A 26,709-nucleotide genomic window follows, 5' to 3' on the forward strand; every position below is an offset into this window, starting at 1 on the left:
CATGCAAATTCCAAACTGAAGCAGTTGGTAAAAAAATCACCAGAATGAAAATATTATAATGAAATTATTATAAGGGCATTAAATTCAACAGTTCAGGTTGTTTGCACAAATATTAATGCTAATGATGTACTCTATCTGGTTCTTATTATAAGGCACTCTTAACCGAAATACACAAACCAATGAAATTACTAAAGTTTAGTTAACGTTATTTTTTTTAAAATACCACCATATTACAATTTTACCCTTATATAATATTGTAGTACTCCACAGTTAATAGTCATTAAACTAACAACCTTTTAATTTAATCCCACTATCTAGGAACTATTGATTTATCCCATTGATTTCTCCATAATCAATGACAAAATAGAAATAGTCAAAACATTTAATAAGGGCAAATAGGGAGAGAGAAAATAAATGCTTCATAGAAATTGTAAAATATGCCTTATAAAAAGCACCATCAAAAATTTCTAGCTAATGCCTTATATAATAAGGACCAGAGGGAGTAATAAAGTCTTGGATGTGCCTTCACCTATAAGCTTAAGCTTTGGGAGAGGTGATTCATATATCAGTGTGGTTCATACCTGGAATAATTTCTAAATAAAGATGAAGTCTCAGCACATTGCAACAATGGATTGTACTCCTTATGCCCACATTTATTGATATTGCACTGTTCATTTTATCCTACTGCCTTTTTGCTTATAATTTATATAAAAACGATTAGTCAAAGTGATTAATTTTATTAAATCCTAACTTTTTTATTCTTATCACAACGGTTGAATAAAAAAATGAACAGGGATTTCAATTTACGTCTTCTTAGTTTTAAATAAGACGGTCGGACTCTAATCAGATGAGTTCTATGAAAGAAATCCATATAGTATGGTAGAACAAAATCAATTTGATTTCTTTCTACCATATTATCTATCTCACAGTGTCCCAATTTTCTTCTTTGTTTAATCCATTTGATATGTATTGATTTCTTTCTTTCGCTTCGAATTAATAGATTTGTTTTTTTTTCTCACTCTTGCAGAAGGGGATGAGTTTTAAAGATATAATGAAAATAATAAATCCATGAGTCTTATGATAGGAGTACACTCCCTAATGTGCCTAAGCCTGTTATTAAGCATGTGTCTTCTAGGAGAAGGAAAAATAACTAATTAGGAGTTATTAGGACAACAGTTAGAATGAATAAATAGAGGTTTACACACCTCTTATTGGGGGGAAATAATAAGAATAGGGATAACTGACTCATGGGGAGTTCAGTTTTGGTTTCAACTGGTTTGGGAGGGAAATCAGTGTAGTTCTTTTTTGTATCCTTGTAATACTTTTCTGCATTCAATAAAATATTGCCAACCTAGAATCAATCTGATTCCTTGTTGGAATTTCTATACTGTTTATCTATTTACAAATTCTGAAATAATACCAGTTCTAACACTGGTGTCAGAGCATCGATCTGGTGCCCTAACATGCTGCAATTCTGTTTTTTGCGCATAGTATCAACGAGAAGCATGGCTAGAAATTCGGATGATTGGATTCAAGAACGAGAGGAGTTACGACGGAAAAGGGAGGAACAACGGACTCGTCTGGAACTGTATGAGGCGAGGACGAAGCGTTTGGAGGAAGCATTGGTTGCACTAACCAAGAGACATAGAATTCCTAATTTGCATGATGAAGGCAGTGAAATAGGAGGAGAAAGTGAAAATCATGAACAACGAGGTAGAGAAAAGTGGCGGAAGTTGGAAATTCCAATTTTCTCGGGAGATGATGCTTTTGGATGGACTCAAAGGCTTGAGAGGTATTTTTTGCTAAAAGAGGTGACAGAGACAGAATGAATGCAAGCAACATTGGTGGCACTTGAGGGAAAGGCTCTTAGTTGTTACCAATGGTGGAGCCGATGCACTCCAAATCCTACATGGGAAGGGTTCAAATTGGCAATGGTTAGAAGATTTCAACCTTCTATGGTGCAGAACCCGTTCGAGCAACTCTTGGCTTTGAAACAGTTAGGCACGGTGGAAGATTATGTAGAAGAATTCGAGAAATATGTGGGAGCCTTGAGGGAAATTGATCAAGAATTTGTAAGGGGTATTTTCTTGAATGGCCTCAAGGAAGAAATCAAAGCGAAAGTTAAGTTGCATGAGCACCATACACTCTCGGAGGTAATCCAGAAATCTATCATGATTGAGGAAAGGAATCTAATTTTACAAAAGAAAATTATTCCTAACAATTATTCTAGACCCTCGAATTTTGTTAGAAACAATTTTCCTAGTAAATCGGTGACTGTGGAAACTAAAACTGGGTGGGACAAGAGGGTTGAATCTTCTTCGGTTGGAAGTGGACCCACACATTCAGGTCATATGCAGGCTGCCGACAGTAACCGAAGCAGGGGAGGTGAGTTCAAACACTTAACTGGGGCTGAAATGAGGGAAAAGAGAGAGAAAGGGTTGTGTTTCCGTTGTGATGAGCCTTCTACTAGAGAGCATAGATGTAAAAGTAAGTAATTTAGAATGATCATATTGGAGGAGGATGAAGAGGAAAAAGAACAAAATAATGATGAACCGTTGGTGGGAAATTTTAATTCTTTGCAATTATGACTTTGTTCCATGGCTGGACTAACTTCAACTAAGTCTTGGAAGATAAAAGGGTTGTTGTTGAAAGATAGAACAGTAATCATATTGATTGATTGTGGAGCTTCTCACAATTTTATTGCTTCGGATTTAGTACACAATATGAAGTTAGAGGTGTTGGACACACCTTCATATGTAGTGGAGGTGGGTGATGGACATAAGGTAAGGTGTATGGGTAAATGCCCAAATTTGTTGATCAAGCTACAACAAATGGAAGTCATCCTGGATTATTATTTGTTTGAATTGCGGGGAGTAGACATGATGTTAGGCATGGATTGGTTGGCAAGTTTAGGAGAAGTTAAGGCTGATTTTAGCAAGTTGGAACTGACTATATAGCAAGGACAAAATGTGCATAGACTAATTGGAGATCCAGCTCTTTCCAAATCTAAATTAACATTTGGGGCTTTCATGCAAGTGTTCAAAACGGAAGGCGAAGGCCTAATTTTGCAATGTATAGGGGAAACCAGTTCATTACAACAACCACTTCAAGTTCCAGAAGCAGTTGACAACCTCCTCTCAAAATTCTCAGAAGTATTTGCAGATCTTCAAGGCCTACCCCCTCAGAGAAAACAGGACCATACAATACACCTCAAGGAGGGGGCTGAAATTCCTAATTTGAGACCTTATAAGTACCCCCATTATCAAAAGACCGAGATCGAAAGATTAGTGCAAGAGATGTTAGTTGCAGGAGTCATCAGGCATAGTATCAGCCCTTACTCTAGTCAAATCATATTGGTCAGAAAGAAAGATAGAGGATGGCGATTTTGTGTGGACTACAGAGCTTTAAATAAGATCACTATTCCAAACAAATTTCCTATTCCTATCATAGAGGAACTTTTGGATGAGATAGGAGGAGCAACCATCTTTACTAAGTTGGATTTAAAGTTCGGTTATTATCAAATCAGGATGCATGAGGGAGATATTGAGAAGACGGCTTTCAGAACACATGAGGGACATTATGAGTTTGTAGTAATGCCTTTCGGCCTTACTAATGTGCCTCCCACATTCCAATCTCTTATGAATGAAGTTTTAAGGCTGTTTTTGAGAAAATTTGTGCTTGTATTCTTTGACGACATCCTTATATATAGCAAAGATTTGCTTAGTCATGTGGCTCACTTGCAACAGGTGCTACAAGTGTTGCAGACCAACTCATTGAAGGCTAATAAGAAGAAATGCAGTTTCGGCCAGGAAAGTTTGGAATATTTGGGCATGTGATTTCGGGTCAAGAAGTGGCAGCAAACAAATCGAAGGTAGAAGCAGTCAATTCATGGCCCATACCTAAAGAAATAAAAGGGTTTCGTGGTTTTCTAAGCCTCACCGGCTATTACAGGCGGTTTGTTCAAGGTTATGGCAAGTTGGCCAAACCCTTGACGGATCTGTTGAAGAAAGACAATTTCAAATGGACTGAGGAGGCGATGATAGCTTTCAATCTCTTGAAAATAGCCATGGTCAATTTGCCACTACTAGCAGTTCTAGATTTCAGCAAGGTGTTTGTGGTTGAGACTGATACTTCTAGTAAGGGATTAGGGGCGGTTCTAATGCAAGAGGGCAAACCTTTAGCTTTCTGGAGTCAAGGGTTATCACCTAGAGCACAACATAAATGAGTTTATGAGATGGAGCTCATGGCTTTAGTCCAAGCAGTGCAGAAGTGGAGACATTATTTAATGGGACGTCATTTTATCATTCAGACTGATCAAAGGAGTCTGCAATTCTTCATGGATCAAAGATTGTTTAGTGAGGAGCAGTTTAAGTGGGCTATCAAATTGATTGGGTTAGATTTTGAGATCCAATTTAAATTGGGGCAAGAGAATTCAGTTGTTGATACGCTGTCAAGGAGGGATATGTATTCAACAATGTCCATTTCTGTTGTTCTTGATAAAGGAGATTGGTCACAGGAAGTTCAAGAAGATGCCAAATGGAAGGTAATAATTCAAGACCTATATTAGATTCTGACTCACATGTTGGCTTTGAATTTAAGGATGGTAAGCTATTGAATAAGGCCAAATTAGTGTTGTGTAAAAACTCTAATCGAATTCCACTTCTATTGATGGAATGTCATACAACACCGTTGAGGGGCATTCAGGTTTTTACAGGACCTACAAAAGAATAGCTAGTTTTTTCTACTGGGAAGGACTGAAGAGTGATATCAAAAGATTTGTAGAAGAATGTGACATTTGCCAAAGGAACAATACTCGACTCTAGCACCAGGGGGATTGCTCCAAGCTCTTCCTATTCCGACCCAAGTGTAGACTGACATTTCAATGGATTTCAATTTCATTGGGGTCTTCCAAGAGTGCAAGGGAAAGATACCATATTTGTGGTTGTGGATCAACTAACCATATATGCACATTTCTTTTCCCTTGGCCATCCTTTTTCTGCAAAGGAAGTAGCGGCTGTGTTTGTCGCAGGAGTAGTTAAACTGGGTTTCCTTCAACTATTGTTTCAAATAGAGATCCAATATTTTTGAGCTTTTTCTGGAAGGAATTATTTCATCTGGAAGGAATTATTTCATCTGGCAGGCACCCATTTGAAGTACAGCACTGCCTATCACCCTCAGACGGATGGGCAAACTGAGGTAGTCAACAGATGCCTAGAAACTTATCTTCGATGTTTTGTGGGTCCCAAACCAAAACAATGGTTGCAATGGTTATCTTGGGCAGAATATTGGTTTAATACCAATCATAATGCCTCTATTGGCATGAGCTCATTCAAAGCTCTTTATGGTCGAGACCCCCCTACGTTGATCAAAGGATGCTCGTACACTTCTAAGATTGAGGAAGTGAATCAACTTTTGATTCAAATGGATGCTATATTGACCGAATTGCACCAGAACCTTATGAAGGCTCAGAATCGGATGACAGTGCAAGCTAATAAACATAGAAGGGAGGTCCAATTTGAGGAGGGGGTTGGGTTTACTTGAAGATTCAACCATACAAACTCAAATCTTTGGCTTCCAGGTCTTGTGCAAAGCTTTCACCAAGATTTTATGGTCCCTATCAAATAGATTGTCGAGTGGATTTGGTGGCTTACAAATTAGTTCTATCGCCTCACTCCAAAATCCATCTGGTGTTCCATGTGTCACTATTGAAGAACGCTTTGAAGCCAAATCAACAACCTCAACCCCTACCACCTTTATTGACGGAGGAATTCGAGTTGCAAGTCCAACCGTTGGAGGTGTTGCAGTGGAGAGAAAATCAGTTGGGTGTTATTGAGGTTTTGATTCAATGGGATTCTCTACCATCTTGTCAAAACTCGTGGGAATTGGCAGCCAAGATACAAGTGAGTTTTCCCACTTTTCCCCTTGAGGACAAGGTGGTTCTCTTAGGGGGAGTATTGATAGGAGTACACTCCCTAATGTGCCTAAGCCTGCTATTAAGCATGTGTGTTCTAGGAGAAGGAAAAATAACTAATTAGGAGTTATTAGGACAACAGTTAGAATGAATGAATAAATAGAGGTTTACACATCTCTTATGGGGGAATAATAAGAATAGGGATAACTGACTCATGGGGAGTTCAGTTTTGGTTTCAACTGGTTTGGGAGGGAAATCAGTGTAGTTTTCTTTTCTGTATCTTTGTAATACTTTTATGCATTCAATAAAATATTGCCAACCTAGAATCAATCTGATTCATTGTTGGAATTTCTATATTGTTTATCTATTTACAAATTCCTAAATAACACCATTTCTAACATCTTCGTGATAGTTTAAGGCTTTAAGCTATTAGAAGAGTCTTTTCATGGCAGTTAATAATATAAGTCCGTCGCTTAATCAGTTTGATTATATACTTTTATTTATAATAGTTTTAAGTGTAAATATAATATCAGGGTAACATGTAACTGGGCTTAGCAAGTGTGTTGTTAAAAGTCTGGTGGACAACATAATGACATCCAAACAAAATAATAACAAACCTTGGTACATCTTCCAGCATGAAAACCTTGAGTGGCTTTAATTCTGAAGGTCTCCACTTGTTGAATTCATGCCGCCAATTATGCAAAACGTTGACGGGTGTGACAATAAGTGCAGTTCTTAACCCCAAATCAACACTTCTCATTGCAGTGTACAAGAAAGCTATCACCTAAAAGTTTTAGCATTACCAATCATCAGACAAAACTATTAAACAGACATAGGAAAGAGAGAGAAATTGCAGTAAAGCCAAACTGAATATACAGCAAGTTATCAATAAGTTCAGAAAAAAACCAGCTTTGAATAAAGAATTGCTAACATACTAGTGTCATAAACAGTTTTTTCCCATGGCCACCATGGCAGAAACGGAGCTTCCAGCTGAAAATACCCCACAGCATTGAGGCACTATGACCCCTACCCTCTGCATGAGGGTCATGAACATGACATCCATGCATTAAACTATATATATCTATACTACAACTAATATAAAGGGGAGTCCCCACTTCGGCCTCTAATTTTTATTTTTCAAAATTATCATCATTAATTACTTGGGTTCATAACCTCTCCATTTCCTAGGTAATGGAGAAGATCCTAGCCCTTCATTGATTTATTTACATATTATAGCAATAAGTAAAATTTTGGTTTAAAAAAAATGACTTTTAGATGAGAGAAATGGATAGGATTTTCACGCTAATTACTTATCTAAAGGATAAATATAAAAGTATAACAAAGATAAATTATAAATGTACCTTACTACTCATTTAAAGATAAAAGGAATAATATTATCAATACACATAATTACTCATACAAAGATTTAAAGATAGATACTAAAATGATCATGTAAATACTTATTACTCTCCTATTGTTATTATCTTCAAACACTACTCAACTTCTCACTATGTAGTTATAATTACTCTCCGATTGTTATTATCTTCAATGCACTAATTTACAATAAAGCTGACTTGTAGATAGAAACATTACTCCTTAAAATCAGGTTTTCCTGCATCTAGCAGCCATTCAGCTTCTTAATATCCGATGAAAACTTACCTTTTGGTGCCAGCAAATTATAAGAAAAACACTACAGAGTACTCACTAAACACAGGGATCTCCATAGAGGTTCCAGGCTTAGCCATAATCCCCAGTCATGTAAGTTTCAATTTTATTCTCTCTAACCCTTCTCTAGTTCTTCGATGCTTTCTTTATTGAGTGCCGGCAGACCACTTTCTCTCTCTATATCTTTATATTTCCAAATTGTTTTTAACAAAATAATAATGAATGCATTTTATAACCTACATTTCCTATGTGTACTCAGCCTTGATATTTTTATATTAATATATTCATGTATGTATACATATATATATATATACACACAATGGCTGCCAACCCACCATGTTTTTGGACTGGCTACCATGCATTGTTGATATTGGGGTCTCTTAGGACATTCTTGCATCTAACCCAACTTTGTGAATAAGTATATGAATGCCCACACCTGCATTAGTGTTTTATATCTTTACAAAATTAAAGAATCAAAACATTTTGATTATAACAAATAAGTATTAGAATATTGCATTAGTTATTTTTATTTTTATACTGTTAGTTTGTTGCTTAATTATTTTGATTAATTGAGTAGGTTGTTAATGTGTTAAGCTTGTGAGTTGGCACTTTAGTGGTTACTGTTCAGCCACTATAATTTCAGTTTTGAGTAATAGCAATTTACTGAGTTGCAATTACAACTCTTTTCCCTCATCTCCCCTCTCTTTCGAAATCTCTCTCTCCTCCTTAGCTTCTATCTTTTACACTAAGAACCGAGTCAGAGTATAAATTATACCACCTTCAATATACTAAACAGGTGTCATATAGTTAGGCGGTATTTTTTCTATTTGATGTAGACTTCAATTCAGAAACAGCAATTGTCATGAACAGATTATAACATAAGAAAGCAAAATCACATTACTAAAGGTTAATGATAATTTTAGAAAATGAACAAATGAAATCAGAAAGAAAAAAATATATGCAAAGGTGTACTCAAGCAAGTGCAGTGCATTGTCATCATTTTCACAGAGATCTGTCGCATTTATTTTCAACAAATCACACTTCACTCTTCAATTACATTTAGATATTAAATTCTCCAAAATCCAGAATGAGAATAACACCTGAAAAGTTTTACCGAGGCCCATGGTATGAGCTAGAATACAGCCAAGACCTTTATCTCCAGACTTCACTTTTCTGATGGACTGTATAATATTTTCCCACATAAATCTTATTCCAGTAACCTGAAAATATTGAACAGATAAAATTGTAATGAGAACAAGTCCAAATATAACAACAGACCCACATAAAAATTACACAAACGTTCATATTGGAAGCAATAAAAAATTCCAAACTAACAAATGGAAAATATGAGCAAATGAAGGCATATCAGCTTCTAAAATGAAAACTATCCACATGGTCTGACTATCATTGCCTAGCACAGTGCCAATGAAAGTTGAATCCAAACAAATATCCAAAGTATCCTAAAATCCTCCAGTCAGAAGATCAGACAAAAAGTCCCAGTCTGACATACGGAGGTGCCAAACTGAGATGCATCATATACCAGTATTTAACCTCATTTTCTTCCATTGATATGCAATAAGTGAATAACATAGCTGAAACTTCAAACAGAAACATGTGTAATTCTTCCAGAGCCAAGTGGACCCAAATAAGGTTTTTTATCGCAAAATAAATAAATGAGGGGATAAATTTGGTGCTAATATAAGAACTAAGTAGGATGCTCTGAAGAATATAAAATAAAAAACCTGATGGGCCTTCAGTTTAGCTGAGATGCTAGGGGGAATTCTGACAGCTTCTTCACCTTTCTCCCTCACAACATTCACTATGTAACCTGCTATCACATCACCAAGAACTTCAATGCTTGCACCTTCAGATAAATTCCCATTACAACCAGCAGAGGTCGTCTCATTTGAGGAGGCAGAAAACTGCACTCGCAAGGACTTTAGGCGTTCCTGCCGCTCCTACAAAAGTAGGGAGAAGAATAAACAATCTGTACCAGTGAAACAGTTTTTTACAAAAGTAAAAGCGAAATGAAAATGCCACCTTTTCAATTGCAATTTTCCTTTTTGTCTCCTCCCCTAATTCAGTATCATCAAGTATCCTCCGAATCTTCTTTTTACGCCTTCGCTTAGAGCTAGAAAATATGAAAAGATGTGTAACTAAACAGATTTGCAACTCGACTTATAGCAATTATTGGTAACTAATTGGGAACTATAAGCAAGAAAGTGTTAGGTTAGAACCGAAAAATTGAACGTAAACCTAAGGATCCAATGCACAAGATTTCATATAAAAAGAGATAGCTAAATGAATTCCTATTACAAAAGACTAGGAAAAAGATCCAGGGCGAAACAACAAAAAAGACAACATTGCTCAGAAGAAACATATAGCAATCAGCAAATAAATATCAAATTCGGATATACCCCCAAAATTAAGAGAAAACAGAAAGCAACACTGCAGTTATGGATACAACAACAACCAAGCCTTAATCTCATTAGGCGGAGTCGTCTGTATGGATCGAACGACATAATGTTCTATCATAAATCATATTCATTAACAAAATATCGATCTCTAAATTCTTCCTAATTTTTCGCCTATGGTTTTCATGGCACCCCTTCTAGCACTAAAAACTGGACTAACCTCCATTTAATTTACACTCCTTACTAGGGCTTTAAACGGTCCTCCACACATGTTCAAACCACCTAAAATATGATTTTACCATCTTGTCTAGTGTGTTTACTCATCCAATGTAACATTTTCATCTTTGCTACATGAAAAATATTTTCTTGTTGACATTTTATTGACCAACATTAATCACACATATAACATTGCAGGTCTTACAGTTGTGCGGTAAAACTTGCTCTTAAACTTAAGTGACACATTTCTATCACATATAACATCTGAAGCACTTCGCCATTTCATTCACCCTGTTTAAATTCTATGGTCAACATCTTCATCAATTTCATCAATATGTTGTATGATTTACTCAAGATACCTAAATCTAGTGACTTGTGGTATGGTATGATCTTCAATCTATACCCTTACATTCAGGTTTGTTCACCTCTTACACACATTATACTCTATCTTACTTTGACTTATACGGAAGTCATGTGTTTCTAATGATTTTCTCTACATTTCTAGCTTCCCATTTAATTCTTATTTTGAGCCTCCAACTAAGATAATATCATCCACAAAAAGCATATATTGGGGCATCAGATTTTGGATATGCTTAGTAAGCACATCAAAGACCAATATAAACAAGTAGGGGCTTAATGTTGGCCTTGTTATAGTCCTATGGCAATAGGAAAATCTTCTAAGCCTCATCTTGTGTTCTCACACTAGCCTTAACCTCATCATACATATCTTTGATTGATCGAAAGTAGTCAATTTGAACACCTTTATTCTCTAGAGTTTTCTACAATAATATCTCTCTAGAAACCTTATCGCGTACACCTCCAAATCAATGAAAACAATGTGCAAGAGAAAGCAACATTGCAATTAAGAATGGAGATTAAAATGCTTCTAAAGCCAACATATTTTCACAACATACCAATACAAAAGTGACAATAGAGATAAACATACACAGAAGTAAGCATCAGTAATTCTAACCCAATTGCATCACTATCATTCACACTTTACAAACAGCAAACTCGGTAGGAGAAATGTGAACAGTGAGGCGTAAATCTCAATTGTTAATCTGAATGTAAACTTCAAGGAATTACCTCCAAGCCATAGGAATTTCAATCAAAAGAAAGCATTGAATTATGAAAAAATTCAAAATAAATAAACCCATTAACAACGTTTTCACCTGATTGTAGCATTAATTCCTGCATCTGAATTATCGGAATCACTACCAGAACTGGAAACTAGTACATCAGCAGACCCTGTGGCTCTCTGTAGTTGCAATGACAGTCTTTGCAGAACATTTGGACGGCAACAACAACAATCCCAGCCAGTGGCCTGAGCTTCTTCATCAAGGAAATCTACACCAAGATTCTTCTTTATACAGCTGGTGCAAAATAATATCTTGCATAATTTACAAATAACTAATTCACTGCTTCCTCCGCACCATGCACAGTTACACTCAGAGCAGTCGTCGGCCAGGTCCTGTGACAACTAATAGCTTCCAATTAAAATTCAACTTAACAATATAAGAAAAAAGTACACCTGTGCAGCAAAGCTTTCCAGATTCACTGAGCAATATAAACTATGTCCTCGGCAAGGATGTTTCCCATCCCTATAAATAAACCAATCACGATACCACCAAACCTCTGCTATCAATATACCAACACATGTGATGCATTAACAAAATTTAGAACAACAATGTTTTTTCAGGTTGCTTAAATGAACTACTTCCTCCTCTTTGATAGCAAGCTCAAACAAAATATTCTATTATTGGATAGAAAAGGAAATTCATTAGGAAAATACAAACATAAGATAGTACCACAAGAAATCTACTACAAAAAAAGAATGAAAAGACCAGCAAAAAAAACTCAAGAATAACAGTGCAAAATGGCAGACCGATCTCTGCAAATCATAAACAGCAACCCACTTAAAAAGATCAAGAAACATATTTACCAATTTCTATATTTAGAAAAAAGAGAAATACAAAACGTTATTCCTAAGATAGGATGGATATGACATCATGGATTCACACACACACCAAAAAAAACTGTTGACTAAATTTTGTTAACACTAAAGCCTGCTGAAAAACTATAGGTGAAACCACTAACAAAGATCTAGATGCAAAAATGGTTTATCTACAGACATAATTTATAATAGAACATCATGACATTGTTTGATTTATGTTGTTGCAGTAAAGCCAGAGTTTTACTAATATACTAATACTGAAACATAACATGAAAATAAATAAATAAAAGAAAAACTAATACTGAAATATGCACAAAAAATAGCGCTCAGAATTTATATGCAACGCCTGAGCAAACATTATTAACTTCACATCCATACCTTTGCATGTATCTTTTCCTTCATTAAGAAACTGCAATCCCCACAAATAATCACTTTCAAAAGAGGGTGTGAGTGCACTTCAAGGGCTACATTATCACAAATTGTGCAAAAGAATTTCTCGTCCAAACTATCAGAAAGAGAATCAGCACCTCTGTTGCATAAACCTTCTTTAACCTCAGATTGATCCTTTATGGTATTCGCATTGCAATCTAACTTATCCTCAATGACATCTGCTTCATCATCACTGTCTATAGTAATAGTCCGACACTTTTTATTATCAGTATCAATCTTGCTATCATTGGGACGCTTGGTTCCCCTCTGTTCTTCAACATCAGCCAATGACGAGTTAAGGGGATCTGACAAATCGGCGGTACTCAAAGGCTTTTCTTGGTCAATATGAGAGTTGGCATCAAAACCTTCAATTGTATCATTCTTTGTATTCAAAAAAGCAGCCTTCTCATTGTCAGACACCATTTTCTTCTCATCACTAAAATGATCGACAGATGATATGTGGTCCTCCATGACTAGGTCAGGTGGGCACAGTTCATGCTGAATTACATTCAAAATCAATAACAGAATATGATAATGTCTATCGAACAGAGCTAAATTGATTCAAGCATAATAAGTCAAATGGATTCTCAAATTAGGTGCCAATACCAAATTAAGAATACCAAGAAAAAATTTTATTTACCTAATGCAAAAGATCATTAATTTGAGGAATGAAACACATAATAATTGGCATTTGAAATAATAAAATTACAAATAACAACATATAGCAAAAGACATAAAAGTAATGTCATGGGTCATAAAGTTTACCTGTTTACTTTTCTTTCGATGCCTCCTACGTTTCAAACGGATTTGAAGCTTCTTATCAACAATTGCATCATCCTCTTCTTTGACCTGTCAAAAGGGTTAAGTAATCAACTTCCAGAACACAGACTGTGCACAACTGTAATGACTATCTATGCAGTTCAGAAGGCCAAATGTCAAAAACAGACATGACTTGCATTAGGGGTTCATGACAATATTACGCATGAGCCTCAGCAGAATAATGCAACAACGGTTTGGAGGGTGTTGGGTTTATATAGTCTCAGCTATCCAATCACAACAGCTCGCTTTTGTAATGCAATTCTCTGAAGGTTCGTATCAAGTGGTATAAAAGATTTACAACATGTCTGTTGACTGCGAACAAGCAAAGCAGGTAGTGAAATCGACATTCCAGTGTCTGCCTAGGACTGGTCAAAGGGCTAGTGCACAGCAAACCTATGTGGGCACCGGGCCTACGGAGCGCGATGCAATGCAAGTATCCAATTGCAAGGTATGGAACTTGAGTCCAACATTGGAAGTATGAAATTCAGCTATAGAGTTTAAATCACATTGGGCACCCCAACCATAATGGATAACTTTTGTGATGTGGTTCATCCCAAAGTTCAAATCATAAACATTAGGGGGCTATTAAGATAGTTCAGCTGAGTTGTGACGGGATGTAAAATTGGTTGTCATAGCAATTAGGACGTTAGGCGATTAAATAATAGGTGTACATGTAAGACCATTCTGATCATAATCAGATTAACCAACTTCTACACAGTCGTAAGGAGGATTCTCACCTTGCTTCTCAGCACACCAGATTAACATAAGCACTTCCTTTCTATCTCTTTTCGCATATTTTCCTTACATTTCTAATTCCGCTCTATCTCTAGGATTGTATCAGACTGGGACGTTCCATAGGCTCGCCCAAGTCACGGACTCACGAAAGCCTAAAAACTCATCAATAACTAATTAAGAATAGCACAGCATGGCCTCAACAACAGAACATAAATTGTTGAATTTCCTTCGCTAACAAATAATGATTCTTTTGAAACAAAATACAACTTCGACAAAAAATATTTAACACATTCTGTACTATCCCAAGTCTTGCTTGTATAAAAGATGGAACAAATCTAAGAGCACTAGCTCATTAGGCTTTCAAACAAAAGTTCACAAAAACAACCAAACGTTAGCCCCACTAGGTGGAGTTGGCTATATGGATCGAACGACGTCATAATGCTCTATCACAAATAATGTTCATTGACAAAACATTGATCTCAATCTTTCCTAATCATTTTGCCTATACTATTTCTTGGTCTCTCTTTGCCTCTAGAAATTAGACTAACCTCCATTTGATTTACTGTCCTTATTGGGGCTTCTAACGGCCTCCTCCACACATGCAAAACCACCTAAGGCACGATTCTACCATCTCTCAAACAAAAGTCTATTCCAAAGTTAAATAAATGCTCTAGTTTTCAGGGTTATGGCATGGTTTTACCTCAGCCAAAAAAGAAGTTGGATCTAGTGGTCGATCTAGAAAAATCACCTCAAGTGTAGGTCCAGCTAAGACAAATGGGTGGTGGTTTGACAAATACCTTTTTGGCATATCCTGTACTACACCAGATCTTGCTAGTAGAAACATTGGAGCAGACCTAAGAGCACTACTCCATAACACTTTTTAACAAAAGTGTATTTCGAAATTAAATAAACACAATTTTTTTGAGTTATGGTTTTACCTTAAAATGCCAAATAAATATGTTGCTAAGAGTGGAGGATATCGTCTACTCTTCTCAAATTGCAACCCCTAGGTAAAGAAAAATCACCTCGGGTGTAGGTGTAAGACAAGAGTGGTAGTGCATGAAAATCCCACAAAAATCATCAAAAACGAGCACAAAACAGAACACAAGATTTTGGTGGTTTATTGAGGTGGTAAAGGGAGAAGAGAACATTGAGGGTGCTTCGGAAAGAATGATGACCGGGGGGAGTGGTGTTTTAGGTGTTGTGCTCTAAATTGGAAGGGAAAGACTGGTTTGCACATAAAAGGATGTCCTACATTTTTTTTGGTTTCAAAAGAAATGGTGCATCATGAAAACAATAACCAATTTCACAATGAAGACATAACTGCAGGAATCTATGGCAATTTTGTAGTGTCATAGCTCATAAGAAAATACTAAGAACATAAGGAGGGCAAGAAGTGATGACAGGAACGGAACTTTTCAATGGAATAAGGCAGTATAAAGAAAGAAGAGAAATAAATAACAGGAAAATTAAGAGTCCTCCTTAAAAAATAGAATCATAAATACTGACCTGAAACACAAAAGATAAATCAAATACAGTGGAAAATGAATACTGGACATCCCACTTTATATGCAGATGCAGGTTTACTATATTAAATACAAAATAATGAATATTAAAATAGCAAACATCAATAGGTTTACCTTATTAAATACAATGAAGAATTTGGGACTAAATTGCATGTGATACATTTTCAAGGACTGGTATACTGTTTTACTCAATAAACTGATAACACAATAACAACAAACCTTTTTAAATTGTCTCCTTTGTTCATCAGAAAGATCTAGTTCTCTTTCATTTGCAATGGCAGCTGCAATAAATGGATCTGAAGAACTGGCATCTACATCATCAATCTCCTCAACCTAAAGAAAGGGAATTTCCAAAAAAAATAAAAAGGAAAATATGATAGTGAACATATAATACTTATGGTAACTGCTTAACAAAAGAATATTTTGTACGCAACAGCTGACATAATGCATTAAAATATGTATAAGACCAGAGTTTAAGAATGCATTGAAAAGAAAAAAGTCCCAAATACCACAAAACTTAACCAATTCGCAACATCTAGACCAAAGCCATACAAACAGAACTACATATAATTCATGAATCCTCAGACAAATCAATCAATCATAAAATTCATGCACACAGTGACAAAATGCCAAAATTTGCGGCGAATAAGCAAATTTAAACAAGCATTCAAGAACAGTGGTAGGGACCGGCACATGAGTGGGGAGTAAAGCAGTAAACAAAGGTTAAAGTTGCACCTCATTAACACCAGGAAATTTGAGGCCCATGATTGCAGCTTGTTGTGGAGTGCTGGCTAAATAAACAGAAGCCCAATGGTTACTGCCAAATGAAGCATCAGCACCACTCCCATCAGAAATTACTTTATTGAACAGATCCCAATCACCCTCCGTTTCTTTCTTTAAGGGCTCCTGGGTTTCGTCAGAAAGTTTTTTTTGGAGAAAGCCACTAGCACCCTCTTCCAATAATTTTCCATGCTTCCTGCCAACACCACAAACACATATGAGAACATATTTGAATGTGGCCAAATCCAAAATGCCATATAAGAACCACACCTCCTAACAGGCCTGTTTACTTGTAGATACTTCTCAGCAACAGCAACTGACTCGGCAATTTCAGCAGTTGCCTGAGACCCTACCCAATGATTCCTTCTTTTCCATGCTTCAGTGCAGCAACCATTGGGAGCTTCTTTTTCAATCCACTTATAAAGGCTTGAGAGATCAACTCCAGCCCCATCAAGTTGTTCCTAATCAAAACCATATCAATGGGCAGCAGAAGAAAAACATAAGCACATTTCAATACACGAAGAATTTATAAAACTTAAAAAAAATGTCAATACATGTCAAGCAAACAAAGAACTGAAGTTGCACAATCAATCTCAAGTGTAGTATTTTCTCAACAACAAAAAAAAGAAACATAAAGGGCAGCTAATTGCAGGAAAATCCCACCATTCTAGGATCTAGGGACGGCCAAATGCATGCAGTCTTAACATGAGTGAAGAGCTATTTTCGCAACTGTAATTCATGACCACCAGGTCACAAGGAAGCAATACTCCATTGTGCCAAGGATCAATAACAGTAAATTAAATGATGGTGGTGGTGAGTGAAACTTAAACATGAGCCATGTTAATTAATCTCAAATATACAAAAGGCCTAAAGTGATGGTATAAAGTGTAGGTTAAGCAACTTCCCACCCCCAACTCAAATAAAAGGCGAATATGGAAGGATTAAGATCACAGCTCAAATTGGCACCAGTGATTTAGGTTACTTTGCAAATTCAGAGACGCTTTTTAAATATCATAGCAAAAACTAGCTGTATAACAAGAATAAAATCAGTACTATAAAGCGACAATTCGACAAAAGAAGGCCAATTTCTGATATGATAACAACTGGCAATAGCAGGAAGAGACATGACATTATAAACCAAAATATTTACTGAAAATTGAAGAAAGGATCAAACCAGTAAGTGGGCACTTTCAGTTTCAAGGTTATCCAGAACATCTTCCCACTCTTCTTTTAAAGTAATCATCTCATCACCAACAGCAGTTTCCAACTACAGATAAGTAAAGACAAACAAATCATAAGTTAAAATAGAAAGATTGACACAGCCAGAGACGATGAGAGAAACTAACATCATCCCCCTGAAGAGTTTGCTTCAGTTCTTGTCTAACTTCACTCTCTATTTTAGTAAGAGACTCCTCTTCAAGAGCTTCTTGGGCCTCTGCAGCCTAAAAACAACATTAGAGTAGCTCCAATTGAGCCTTTAAATGCATGTGGAAAATTGAAGATATATATGATTTATCATTTATTGTAGGTTTGCATACCATACAAAACAATCTTCTAATAGAGTTATATGTTTCCTAAGAGCCATTAATTCTTGCTTTCCAGCTACGAGATTTTCTCTTATTCAAAGAATTGTTAATAAAAAACCACTTGTTGGGTGATAACGTGTTCCTAAGAAAACATTTCAATAAGTTCACAATTACTATCAAACGAGAAAGAAATTGAGATAAAATTTATTTAAACATTAAGAGAAGACAGTGTTGCCCATGGCGGATGGCGGCCCATGGCAGTTGTCAAAAATCAGCCATAAAGGCGTTGTGGGCAAATAGCGAACATCATAATGGCGGTTGACAAAAAATAAATAAAAAATATAACTTAATAGGAAAAATAAAATAATAATACAATAACACAAAAATCAAACAATAACATAAAGTTTAATAAAAATCATTAAGTATCAATGTCTCATAACATCATAAGATCAGTACAAAGTAAAATAAACAATACTAACAAGTCTTGTAAAGAGCCACAGCTAAAAATCAAAGCAAAACACAAATATAAAATGCAAAATATTCATAATGTGTGTTATCCTGTTTCTGGAATACACTGTGCTACTGTTAAATAATCGTTTTAAATTTGTATATAAACTAAACTGAAAAAAAAATTAAATTGTGAAAAAAATAAGTAAACTGAAAAAGGAAGTGGGAAAAAAAGTAGACTGGAAAAAATATATTTTGAAAGTAAATAAAAAACGAAATTAAAAAAATGGAATGAAAAAAAAGATAAAGAAATGAGAAAACAAGAAACAAGAGAGAAAGAAAAATAGAAAAAGGGAAAAAACAATGAAAAAGAGTTAACAAACGTGATTGCGGCGGCAGCACATAACAGAGAACTCAGTTTTGAGAGAGATAGAGGCAATAAAGAGAAGAGGCAAAAATAGAAAGGGGTTACGGTTTTAATTTTTAACCCATGGGTGGGCCCAAAAAACCTATCCCAACCCAATTAAAAAAAAAAAACTGACCAGCAAGCCAAAATGCTGTCATTACCGCCATGGCAGCTTTTTCGAGCAGAAGGCGGACACAGCCATATGGCGTGATAAGATTAGGCCTAAGCCTAGCATTAAAAATGTGTATAGAAGGGGAAATATGTAAGTCTAGTTAGAGATTTCCTAATTGTAACACATTTACTAAAGTATCCCTAAGCATTTAGTTTGTTAGGCTTTCTATAATAGTTTGATAGTTAGGCTATAAATAAGGAACTAGTCTCTTGGAGGAAGGGGAGTTAATTGGGAAGTAAATTCTGATTATGGAATCAGGGGAAAGGTCATGGGACCTTTTGGGGAAAGGTCGTGGGACCTTTTGTACATCTCAATTCTTGTTTTTCTTTCTAATAATATTCTTGTTCTTCATCCCAACCAAGAATCACAATGATTCTTGTTTAGGGTATTGTTTTCCATTAATTCTTTTCTTTCTTCTTGATCTTATCATGGCGGGATTTCCCAAATGGCTAATGACGGTAGCCCAAAAAACGATGCCGCCATGGCCGCTATTGGGCAACACTAAGAGAAGATACAATTTAACAAGCAGGATAACACCCAAAGAGCGACCATTGACCACAAAACACTTGAATATATAGATATGAATATATATGTATGATATATCTAGAGAGAGGAAAGAGAAAGAAATACACACATGAATCAATAAAGTATCTATTAGAAATAATGCATGTTAGTTTCTGTGTGATGTAATGTAATATAATACCTTACTCTCCACTTCTAACAACTCAGAGATAAGGTCCTCTATTTCTTTCTCAGTCAAAGGTTCCTGCATAATAAACATTAAATGGAAAAAATAAAGTATACGTAGAGATTGCATAAGGAAAGCAAACACTGACAACAAGGTTTTTATATGAGCATACAAAATTTTATCAACAAAAAATTGAAAACGACAAGTGACAAAGAAAATACTTATATGCCTGACCTCAACATCCACTTTGTCATCTATTTCGGGAGACAGAGATCCTTCATCCTCTGAATCATCACTAAAAGAACAACTAGAAGCACTCCCAATATCTACCACTTCATCCTCGGTTTTTCTCTCCATATCTGGCAAAAGTTACAACAAGATGGGTAGAGGACAAATAAACATTTAAGACTGCACATTATATTGGATCAACTAATGTAAATTTCGTTGTCTAACATTCTAAGAGAATAACAAAAATGCCAAAAATATATGATAAGATGCACATCAGTGGTAAATAGTAGAGAAACAGGCAGTGTATAAAACATTTTGAAATAATGCCATCATGGCATCATGCAAAAAATGTTAGTTACTCTTCAGGTCTTCTCCTGATTTATAAGGCAGAAACATCAACCCAGTGGATTTCGAACCCATTATTTCACCTAACTCACTAATTGGCATGTCCACAAACAGTGGTAACATAATTAATTTTCATAGACTTTCAATGACACACTTAGTAGCCTATTTCTATTTATTTTGACTCACAGCGCCTGAAAAAGAAAGATAATGTTTATGCACAACTACGCCAACAATAGAACAGTAGACTATTTACCTAAAATGAGCTTTCATGAGCAAAATAGGCATTCATTTAGCCCCAATGAACTAAAAACCCACAAGAAGGGGTTTTCCAGTATAACTAAAAAGCAATTAAAATGTAACAATGAAAATAAAAACGAAAATTAAATGTTCAAGTGTTTAGCAACAAGTTTCAAGTCATCTTAGCACTGAGCGAAGCAGAATGGGAGAATACAACTGGGTAGCTAGAACACGTTTGGGTTCGGCCCAAAAAATGGTGGGTCACTATAAAAATAGTTTTGGTTTATGGGGACTAGGTAGCACAAAACAGAGGATGGGGGGATTAACTGGGCTATTAAGATTCAGTTTCATAGGAAGTACCCAAAGTGGTAGCCGGACAGTTCACCACTATTGACAACTACAATTCAGAATACCTAACTTAGTCCAAATTTAAAAAAACAAATATTCATAAGATCTTACAATAGGTAGACAAGCTAGTATCCTACAAGTCCATCAACTCTAATCCACAAATCAAGTAGATAAATGTAGAAGATCCTAAAGTACTCCAAACTGCACAAATTGTGATCTTATATTAGGAATGAGATAAGCTACAGAGGCGATAAATGATCCTATAAATGATTCTAGTCATGATAATATAACATACTCAGTTTAACTTAGCTCTCTAAGTAAGTAAAAAGTTACATCACAAACAGAAAAACAGACTTCTATTAGCAGTATGCTTTTGTTTTTATTTGTTAGTGTGCCATAGACAGTTTCCTTAATGGCATCGGATCACCATAGTTTTTATAATTCTCTCAATATCATGCCATTGCACGTGGAAACATTCTCATTAACAACATAAACACTGTTTACTTGTCTTAATTTGATGTTTCACACTTTCACTAAACTATCGAATAAAAATGCCACTAATTGAATTCATGCATCATTCAAATTTTACAACAGCAACACCAACAAAGGACGAGTCTTTTCACAGGTACTAAGTAGGGTCTGCTACATCAATCAAATTTAACATCATAATGTCCGTATACAAACAAAACATTTAAATCTAAACCCTTTTAATTTCATTCAATGGAAAATTAAAAAATTACATTATGTCAAAATCACCATTGCATACATTTATATTATTGATTTTATTTCAAAATCAGCAAGCTAAAAACAAAAGTGAATCATTGCGAGAACTCTCTCTAGTGCAAAACTGCAATGGTTTTACATAATCTTTGTGTCCATGTGTTCATTCCAAAATCCAGAACAGGGAAGTGAACAAGCAAGCTATATATGACCTAGAAGCAAAAGCGGACGAACAGAATCCATGAAGTAAGTAGCTATAGTTGCATAATCCTTTTTTCTTTTCACTATATATTAAGGTGAACATGAATATCTGAAAAATAATGATTAAACGGAGTAAATAAACTAGTTAACGAAGCTAAAACGGAAGCTTATTACCTTAATTGCTGAACCAGAGAAGAGATAAGAAGTTAGGGATTTTAGAAATTTCTAGGTTTGGAAAAAATACACAAGTTGTGGAAGAGAAGGAACCAGTAACCACCACCAACGATCTGGTATTTGACGAATGAGGGAATGGAATAGAAGGAAATGGTTTATATGTGTTGTTTCAGTGTTTTAGTTTGGGGAATTTGAAAACACAGCATGTATGGTTAGCGGTGGTGGAAGGAGAAGCAAATTGATTCTTTGAAGAAAACAAATGAAACTTACCAATTTACCATCAAAACCATACTATATGAAAAACCTCCTTTTGAATAGATGTCTCGATCCACACAGAGGAAAGCAGTTTTTTATTGGGAAAAAGAGAAGAAAAAAAATGCTGTAAGGTTAAAATCGATGTATTGTCTATGAAAAGTTTTTCACCATATTATTTACCAATAGCCTGTCTTGTTTTTTCTGTTTAAAAGTTAATGAAGATTAACTTTGAAAATGGCGGATAATTTACTGATAGTATAATACTTACATTGTCAGTGTATATATTAAATTCGTATTATATTAGTCTATTATTTATCATTCATATTTTTTGGTACTACTAAAGGTAGGGATGAACGAAACGAATTTTATGATATCCGCCATTGTGAGTACCCGCAAATTTATAAGTTTAGTTTTTAATTAAATTTTTATATGTATTATGGTTTTTATTGTTATTTTAATATTATATATAATATATTTTATTATTATTTCATAATAAATTAAAACTATTTGACTATAATTATATATTTATCAGATAAATATCATATTATTTATGCAATAGTTATTTTTACATATTAATTATTACAAAGAATAAAAATATATACTAATATTAAAAATTCGTTCGGTACCTGCAAATATTGTGGGGTTGGGAACGGGAAAGCACTAATCGTGCCTACTCTTGCTTGTTGTCATCCCTAATCGAGGGCATTTCTTATCTCTTTCAGAGTTCATAACTATTTTTCTCAACAGGTGTAGCTATTAGGAATTGAATCCTTAACGTTTTGGTCATTCTCGAATCTAGTAAGATCTTATATCACTAAATTACATCTCGTTAGTCTTCATCATTCATATTTAATAATTATTAACTCTTTTTTAAAAAAATACAAGTGAATGTTGAAAAATAATAGATATTATACTAAAAAAATAATAGTTGAAAAATATAAAATAGTTCCTAAAAATATTAAGATTGAGTGATAGTTAAAATTGTCTTGTTTGACATTTTTTTATTATTAGTTTAGATTTTTTTACTTTCTCTAAAATATTTTCAAATATCAAATTGATACATACAAAAATTATAAGTTTATGACTTATAAATTCAAACAATGTCGATTAAAATATAAATTAATTTAAAAGTCGAAATATCAAAAATAATTTTTCACTTATCATTTTAATATAGTAGTAAATGATTTGTTTTTAACATTCTCCTTATAAAAATATTAAATGATGAAAGATAAGAATATAGCTTAAAGACTGAAATAGAAAATTATATATTCTTGTTCCAAATTTTAATAAAATTAATTACATTTCTTAATACATATTTCCTCTATTTTTAGACAGATATTTTGAAATTAATAAAATATATAAATAATTTATCTTTATAGTAATAGATATAATATATAATATGAATGGTATTGTAATGTTGATTGTATCATTTGGTCCTTCTTGATGATATTGACATTCCTCATCTTAAAGTTAATTAAATTTGATTTTGTATTTCATTCTAAATTTTATTTTTATTTTTATTTTTATTTTGTATTTCATGTGGCCGTAGATTTTATTTTGTCTTGAGGTATCAGTCAAAATAATATTGTATATTCTTATTTTTTTTGTTTTGTGCATTGAGTGCCTTGTTTATCTCATTAATGTTGCTCGGAATGGTTGTATTGTTTTTTAACTCATGTCATCATGGATAGCGAACATGTTAATTAAATGAGATATTATGAATGCTTTTTTATCTAACTCTTGAAAGAAAATCATTATTGGTAGATCTAGTATTTGATTTCCTATAAATTTGTGTGACTATATGAGAACTCGAATTATAAGCATCTTGTTCCAAACTTACCTCTAAAACCAACTTGGTGTTCTTATTCTTTTATGGGGGAACTACTAACATAGCTACAAGTATATTATTAGGCATCTTTCTTACTTTGAGGCAATATATATAATATTTATAGATTAAATTACATTAATATTTTTGAATTTCAGTGAAATTACACAAATTACCTTTTTCATTTTTTACACCTATAAAGAACCCTAATTTTAGTACACACATTTCGCTTACAACACCTATTTTAGAAATAAGTGTGAACTTTAAGACAAATATGAATGATAAGTATAATTAAGTTAAACAAAATATTGTATATTGTAAAAACATGTACAAATAATATATGAGTCAATACATTTTTATTATTTTGTTTTCGTTACGATATAATATAAGAGTGATTTAAATAATATCTCATTATAATTATTGATGCATCTTATGATGAACAAAAAATAATGAAAATTTAATGACATATATATTATTTGGATTTGTTTCCACAATATATCATATTTTGTTTAATTTAATTACACTTGTCATCATTTTTTTTGATTTTGTTGCTGTAAAAAATAGAGGGATAATTTGTATAATTTTACTAAAATTTAGATGGTATCAATATAATTTACTTTAATATTAATTACGAGTGAATTGTCTTTTTTGAGATACAATTTTTGATGTGGATGATAGAGTTACTTTATTCAATGATCAAAAAATGATAAGATAACACTACATCTTATGGGTGTTTTGTCATGAAAACTAAATATGCATTTAGAAATAGTATTACTCCATTTATTGATACTGCCAAGGGTTTATCAAATGTGTGGCAAGGTATCAAGAATTTATGTTACCACCGCATTAGTTTCGTAACGGACAATGGGAAAAGGTGAGTTTAATGATCACCATTGTTTTTAGGGTACAATATCCGTTGCCCCACAAATGTGATACTGCATGTACGGTAAACATATGATTGGTTGAAAAAATATTTTTAAGTTAAAAAATTAATAATTGATTACTTTTCTGACCAACCACAGCTAATGGTACATGCAATAACACAACTTGTGGGACAATAAATATGTGACGTGTTAAATATGTGATGTTACATGCTTTTAGGGATCCAAGAGCTGTACTCAATGAGGAGAAGTTACATGCTTTTATGGAGAATCTTCATAGGATCCAGTTGTTTGGAATTAGGTTAAATATGTGATGTGTTGTTAGATGGCCTTTATAATTTGGTTCAAGTGAAAGCTTTTATTTATAAATATTTATGGGTGAGACTCACATTTCTTGTTTTCCTAATATGAGTGGTTCCTTTCTTGTTTAACTTTGCCTTTAAGGAGTATGTTTCCCATGGACCGTGGTCAGTATTAGAAACTCTTCAAAATTATTTAGGGCATTTATGTCCATCAATATTTTCATTAGTCAGCAAAAAAAGTTAGCTACTAATGACTTTATTGGGACATCGAGTAGAAAACATCTATATATAGTTGTGAATTGTGTTGAGGACCTAGTGTTTAGAATGGGATAATAAGAAAGATTTCTAACAGTGACATACTAATACAAAGACTAATAATAACTCTTATAATCTCATCTTAGTTTCTTCGTCCTCACTTCTTCTTAGGCTTCAACTATCCAAGTCTAACACATTGACCATCTTGTCTAAGTATATGTCATGGTCTTGGAGAAGTACACTCATAATGAGTATCACATAGTCACTTCATCCTTCACACTATCTCTCTCAAGGACTCACGGCTAAAATTGCCACCCAGAGCTCAACCCATTGTCTAGAGTGGTTGTCTTCCCAAGCCACGGTCGAATAAAGTGATGACAACCTCTAGGGGGCTGCCTATATTTTGGATCGTTTTTAGCTTGAAAATTTTGAGTTTGGAATCTCAAATTCGGTTTTGATGTTAATGGTTCTTTTTGGCTATTTTTGGATAGGGTTGTGTATGGTAATTACGTGGGGTCTAGGTTAGGTTGTATGTGAGGACTTTTGGGGAATGTTTGGCTTGGGTTTGGGATTAATCTTTTAGGCTAGGTTTGTGTTAATTGTTGGGTATATTTGGGGCTATTTGGATGAAGGTACGTGTATATTTGGGAAGGATTTAGGGCTGGGATGTTTATGGGCAGAATTGTATGAAGTTCATGATGTTAAAGATGATTTGTGGAAGGTATGGTCACGGTTTGATGTGTATAGAATTGAAAAGGGATTTGTGTTGTGCGTGAGGCACTAGGGAAATGGAAAAAGAATGATGATGAAGCGCCACAAGCAAAGGATGCTTAATAAGCCAATGCAGTTCGCCACAAGCAAGGATGCTTGATAAGAACAAGGTATTCGCCACAAGGATAACTCCTTGATAAGAATGTAGACGCCACACCGAGAGGGTGATGAGTCTTAGAACGCCACAAGAACTGATGTTCTTGATAAGTCCAATGGTTGGCCACGGCCAAGATAAGAGTAGGAGAAATTCTCAACTAAACACTTAGATTTTTATCTCAAATTCAACTTGCTTTATTCATGCTGAAAATGAATACATAAATAGGGAAATTTGACTAGTCCTAATTTGAAATTTGAAATCCTAATTAAAAACATGTAATTAAATGAGTTTTAATGGCTGAGTTATTTTGGTATTGGAATTTGGCCGAATTCCCTTGATTATTTCCACCCATGTGCTTATTTGATTTGGATAACTTGAATGT

The 26,709-nt window shown here is 34.4% G+C and overlaps 1 protein-coding gene across 3 annotated transcripts in view; it reads right to left on the minus strand.

Annotated features, from left to right (window-relative positions):
• Positions 1-22,264, minus strand: part of LOC109345398 (protein CHROMATIN REMODELING 20) — a 31,724-nt gene extending 9,460 nt beyond the window's left edge. Inside the window, exons 1-15 of one of the 3 annotated variants that reach the window (XM_019584378.1) lie at positions 21,942-22,264; positions 19,923-20,047; positions 19,704-19,766; positions 17,796-17,891; positions 17,624-17,716; positions 16,720-16,910; positions 16,405-16,645; positions 15,889-16,002; positions 13,355-13,438; positions 12,539-13,087; positions 11,379-11,686; positions 9,617-9,707; positions 9,319-9,534; positions 8,677-8,796; positions 6,529-6,695 (exon numbers count right to left, since the gene is read on the minus strand). In XM_019584378.1, the coding sequence (XP_019439923.1) occupies positions 6,529-6,695; positions 8,677-8,796; positions 9,319-9,534; positions 9,617-9,707; positions 11,379-11,686; positions 12,539-13,087; positions 13,355-13,438; positions 15,889-16,002; positions 16,405-16,645; positions 16,720-16,910; positions 17,624-17,716; positions 17,796-17,891; positions 19,704-19,766; positions 19,923-20,045 (2,456 nt within the window). In that variant the 5' untranslated portion in view covers positions 20,046-20,047; positions 21,942-22,264. The remainder of the gene's footprint in view (positions 1-6,528; positions 6,696-8,676; positions 8,797-9,318; positions 9,535-9,616; positions 9,708-11,378; positions 11,687-12,538; positions 13,088-13,354; positions 13,439-15,888; positions 16,003-16,404; positions 16,646-16,719; positions 16,911-17,623; positions 17,717-17,795; positions 17,892-19,703; positions 19,767-19,922; positions 20,048-21,941) is intronic. The other 2 variants (XM_019584380.1, XM_019584377.1) reach the window with 2 other exon arrangements.

This window comes from Lupinus angustifolius, chromosome LG04 (genome assembly GCF_001865875.1).
Source record: "Lupinus angustifolius cultivar Tanjil chromosome LG04, LupAngTanjil_v1.0, whole genome shotgun sequence".
In the NCBI taxonomy this organism is placed as follows: domain Eukaryota; kingdom Viridiplantae; phylum Streptophyta; class Magnoliopsida; order Fabales; family Fabaceae; genus Lupinus; species Lupinus angustifolius.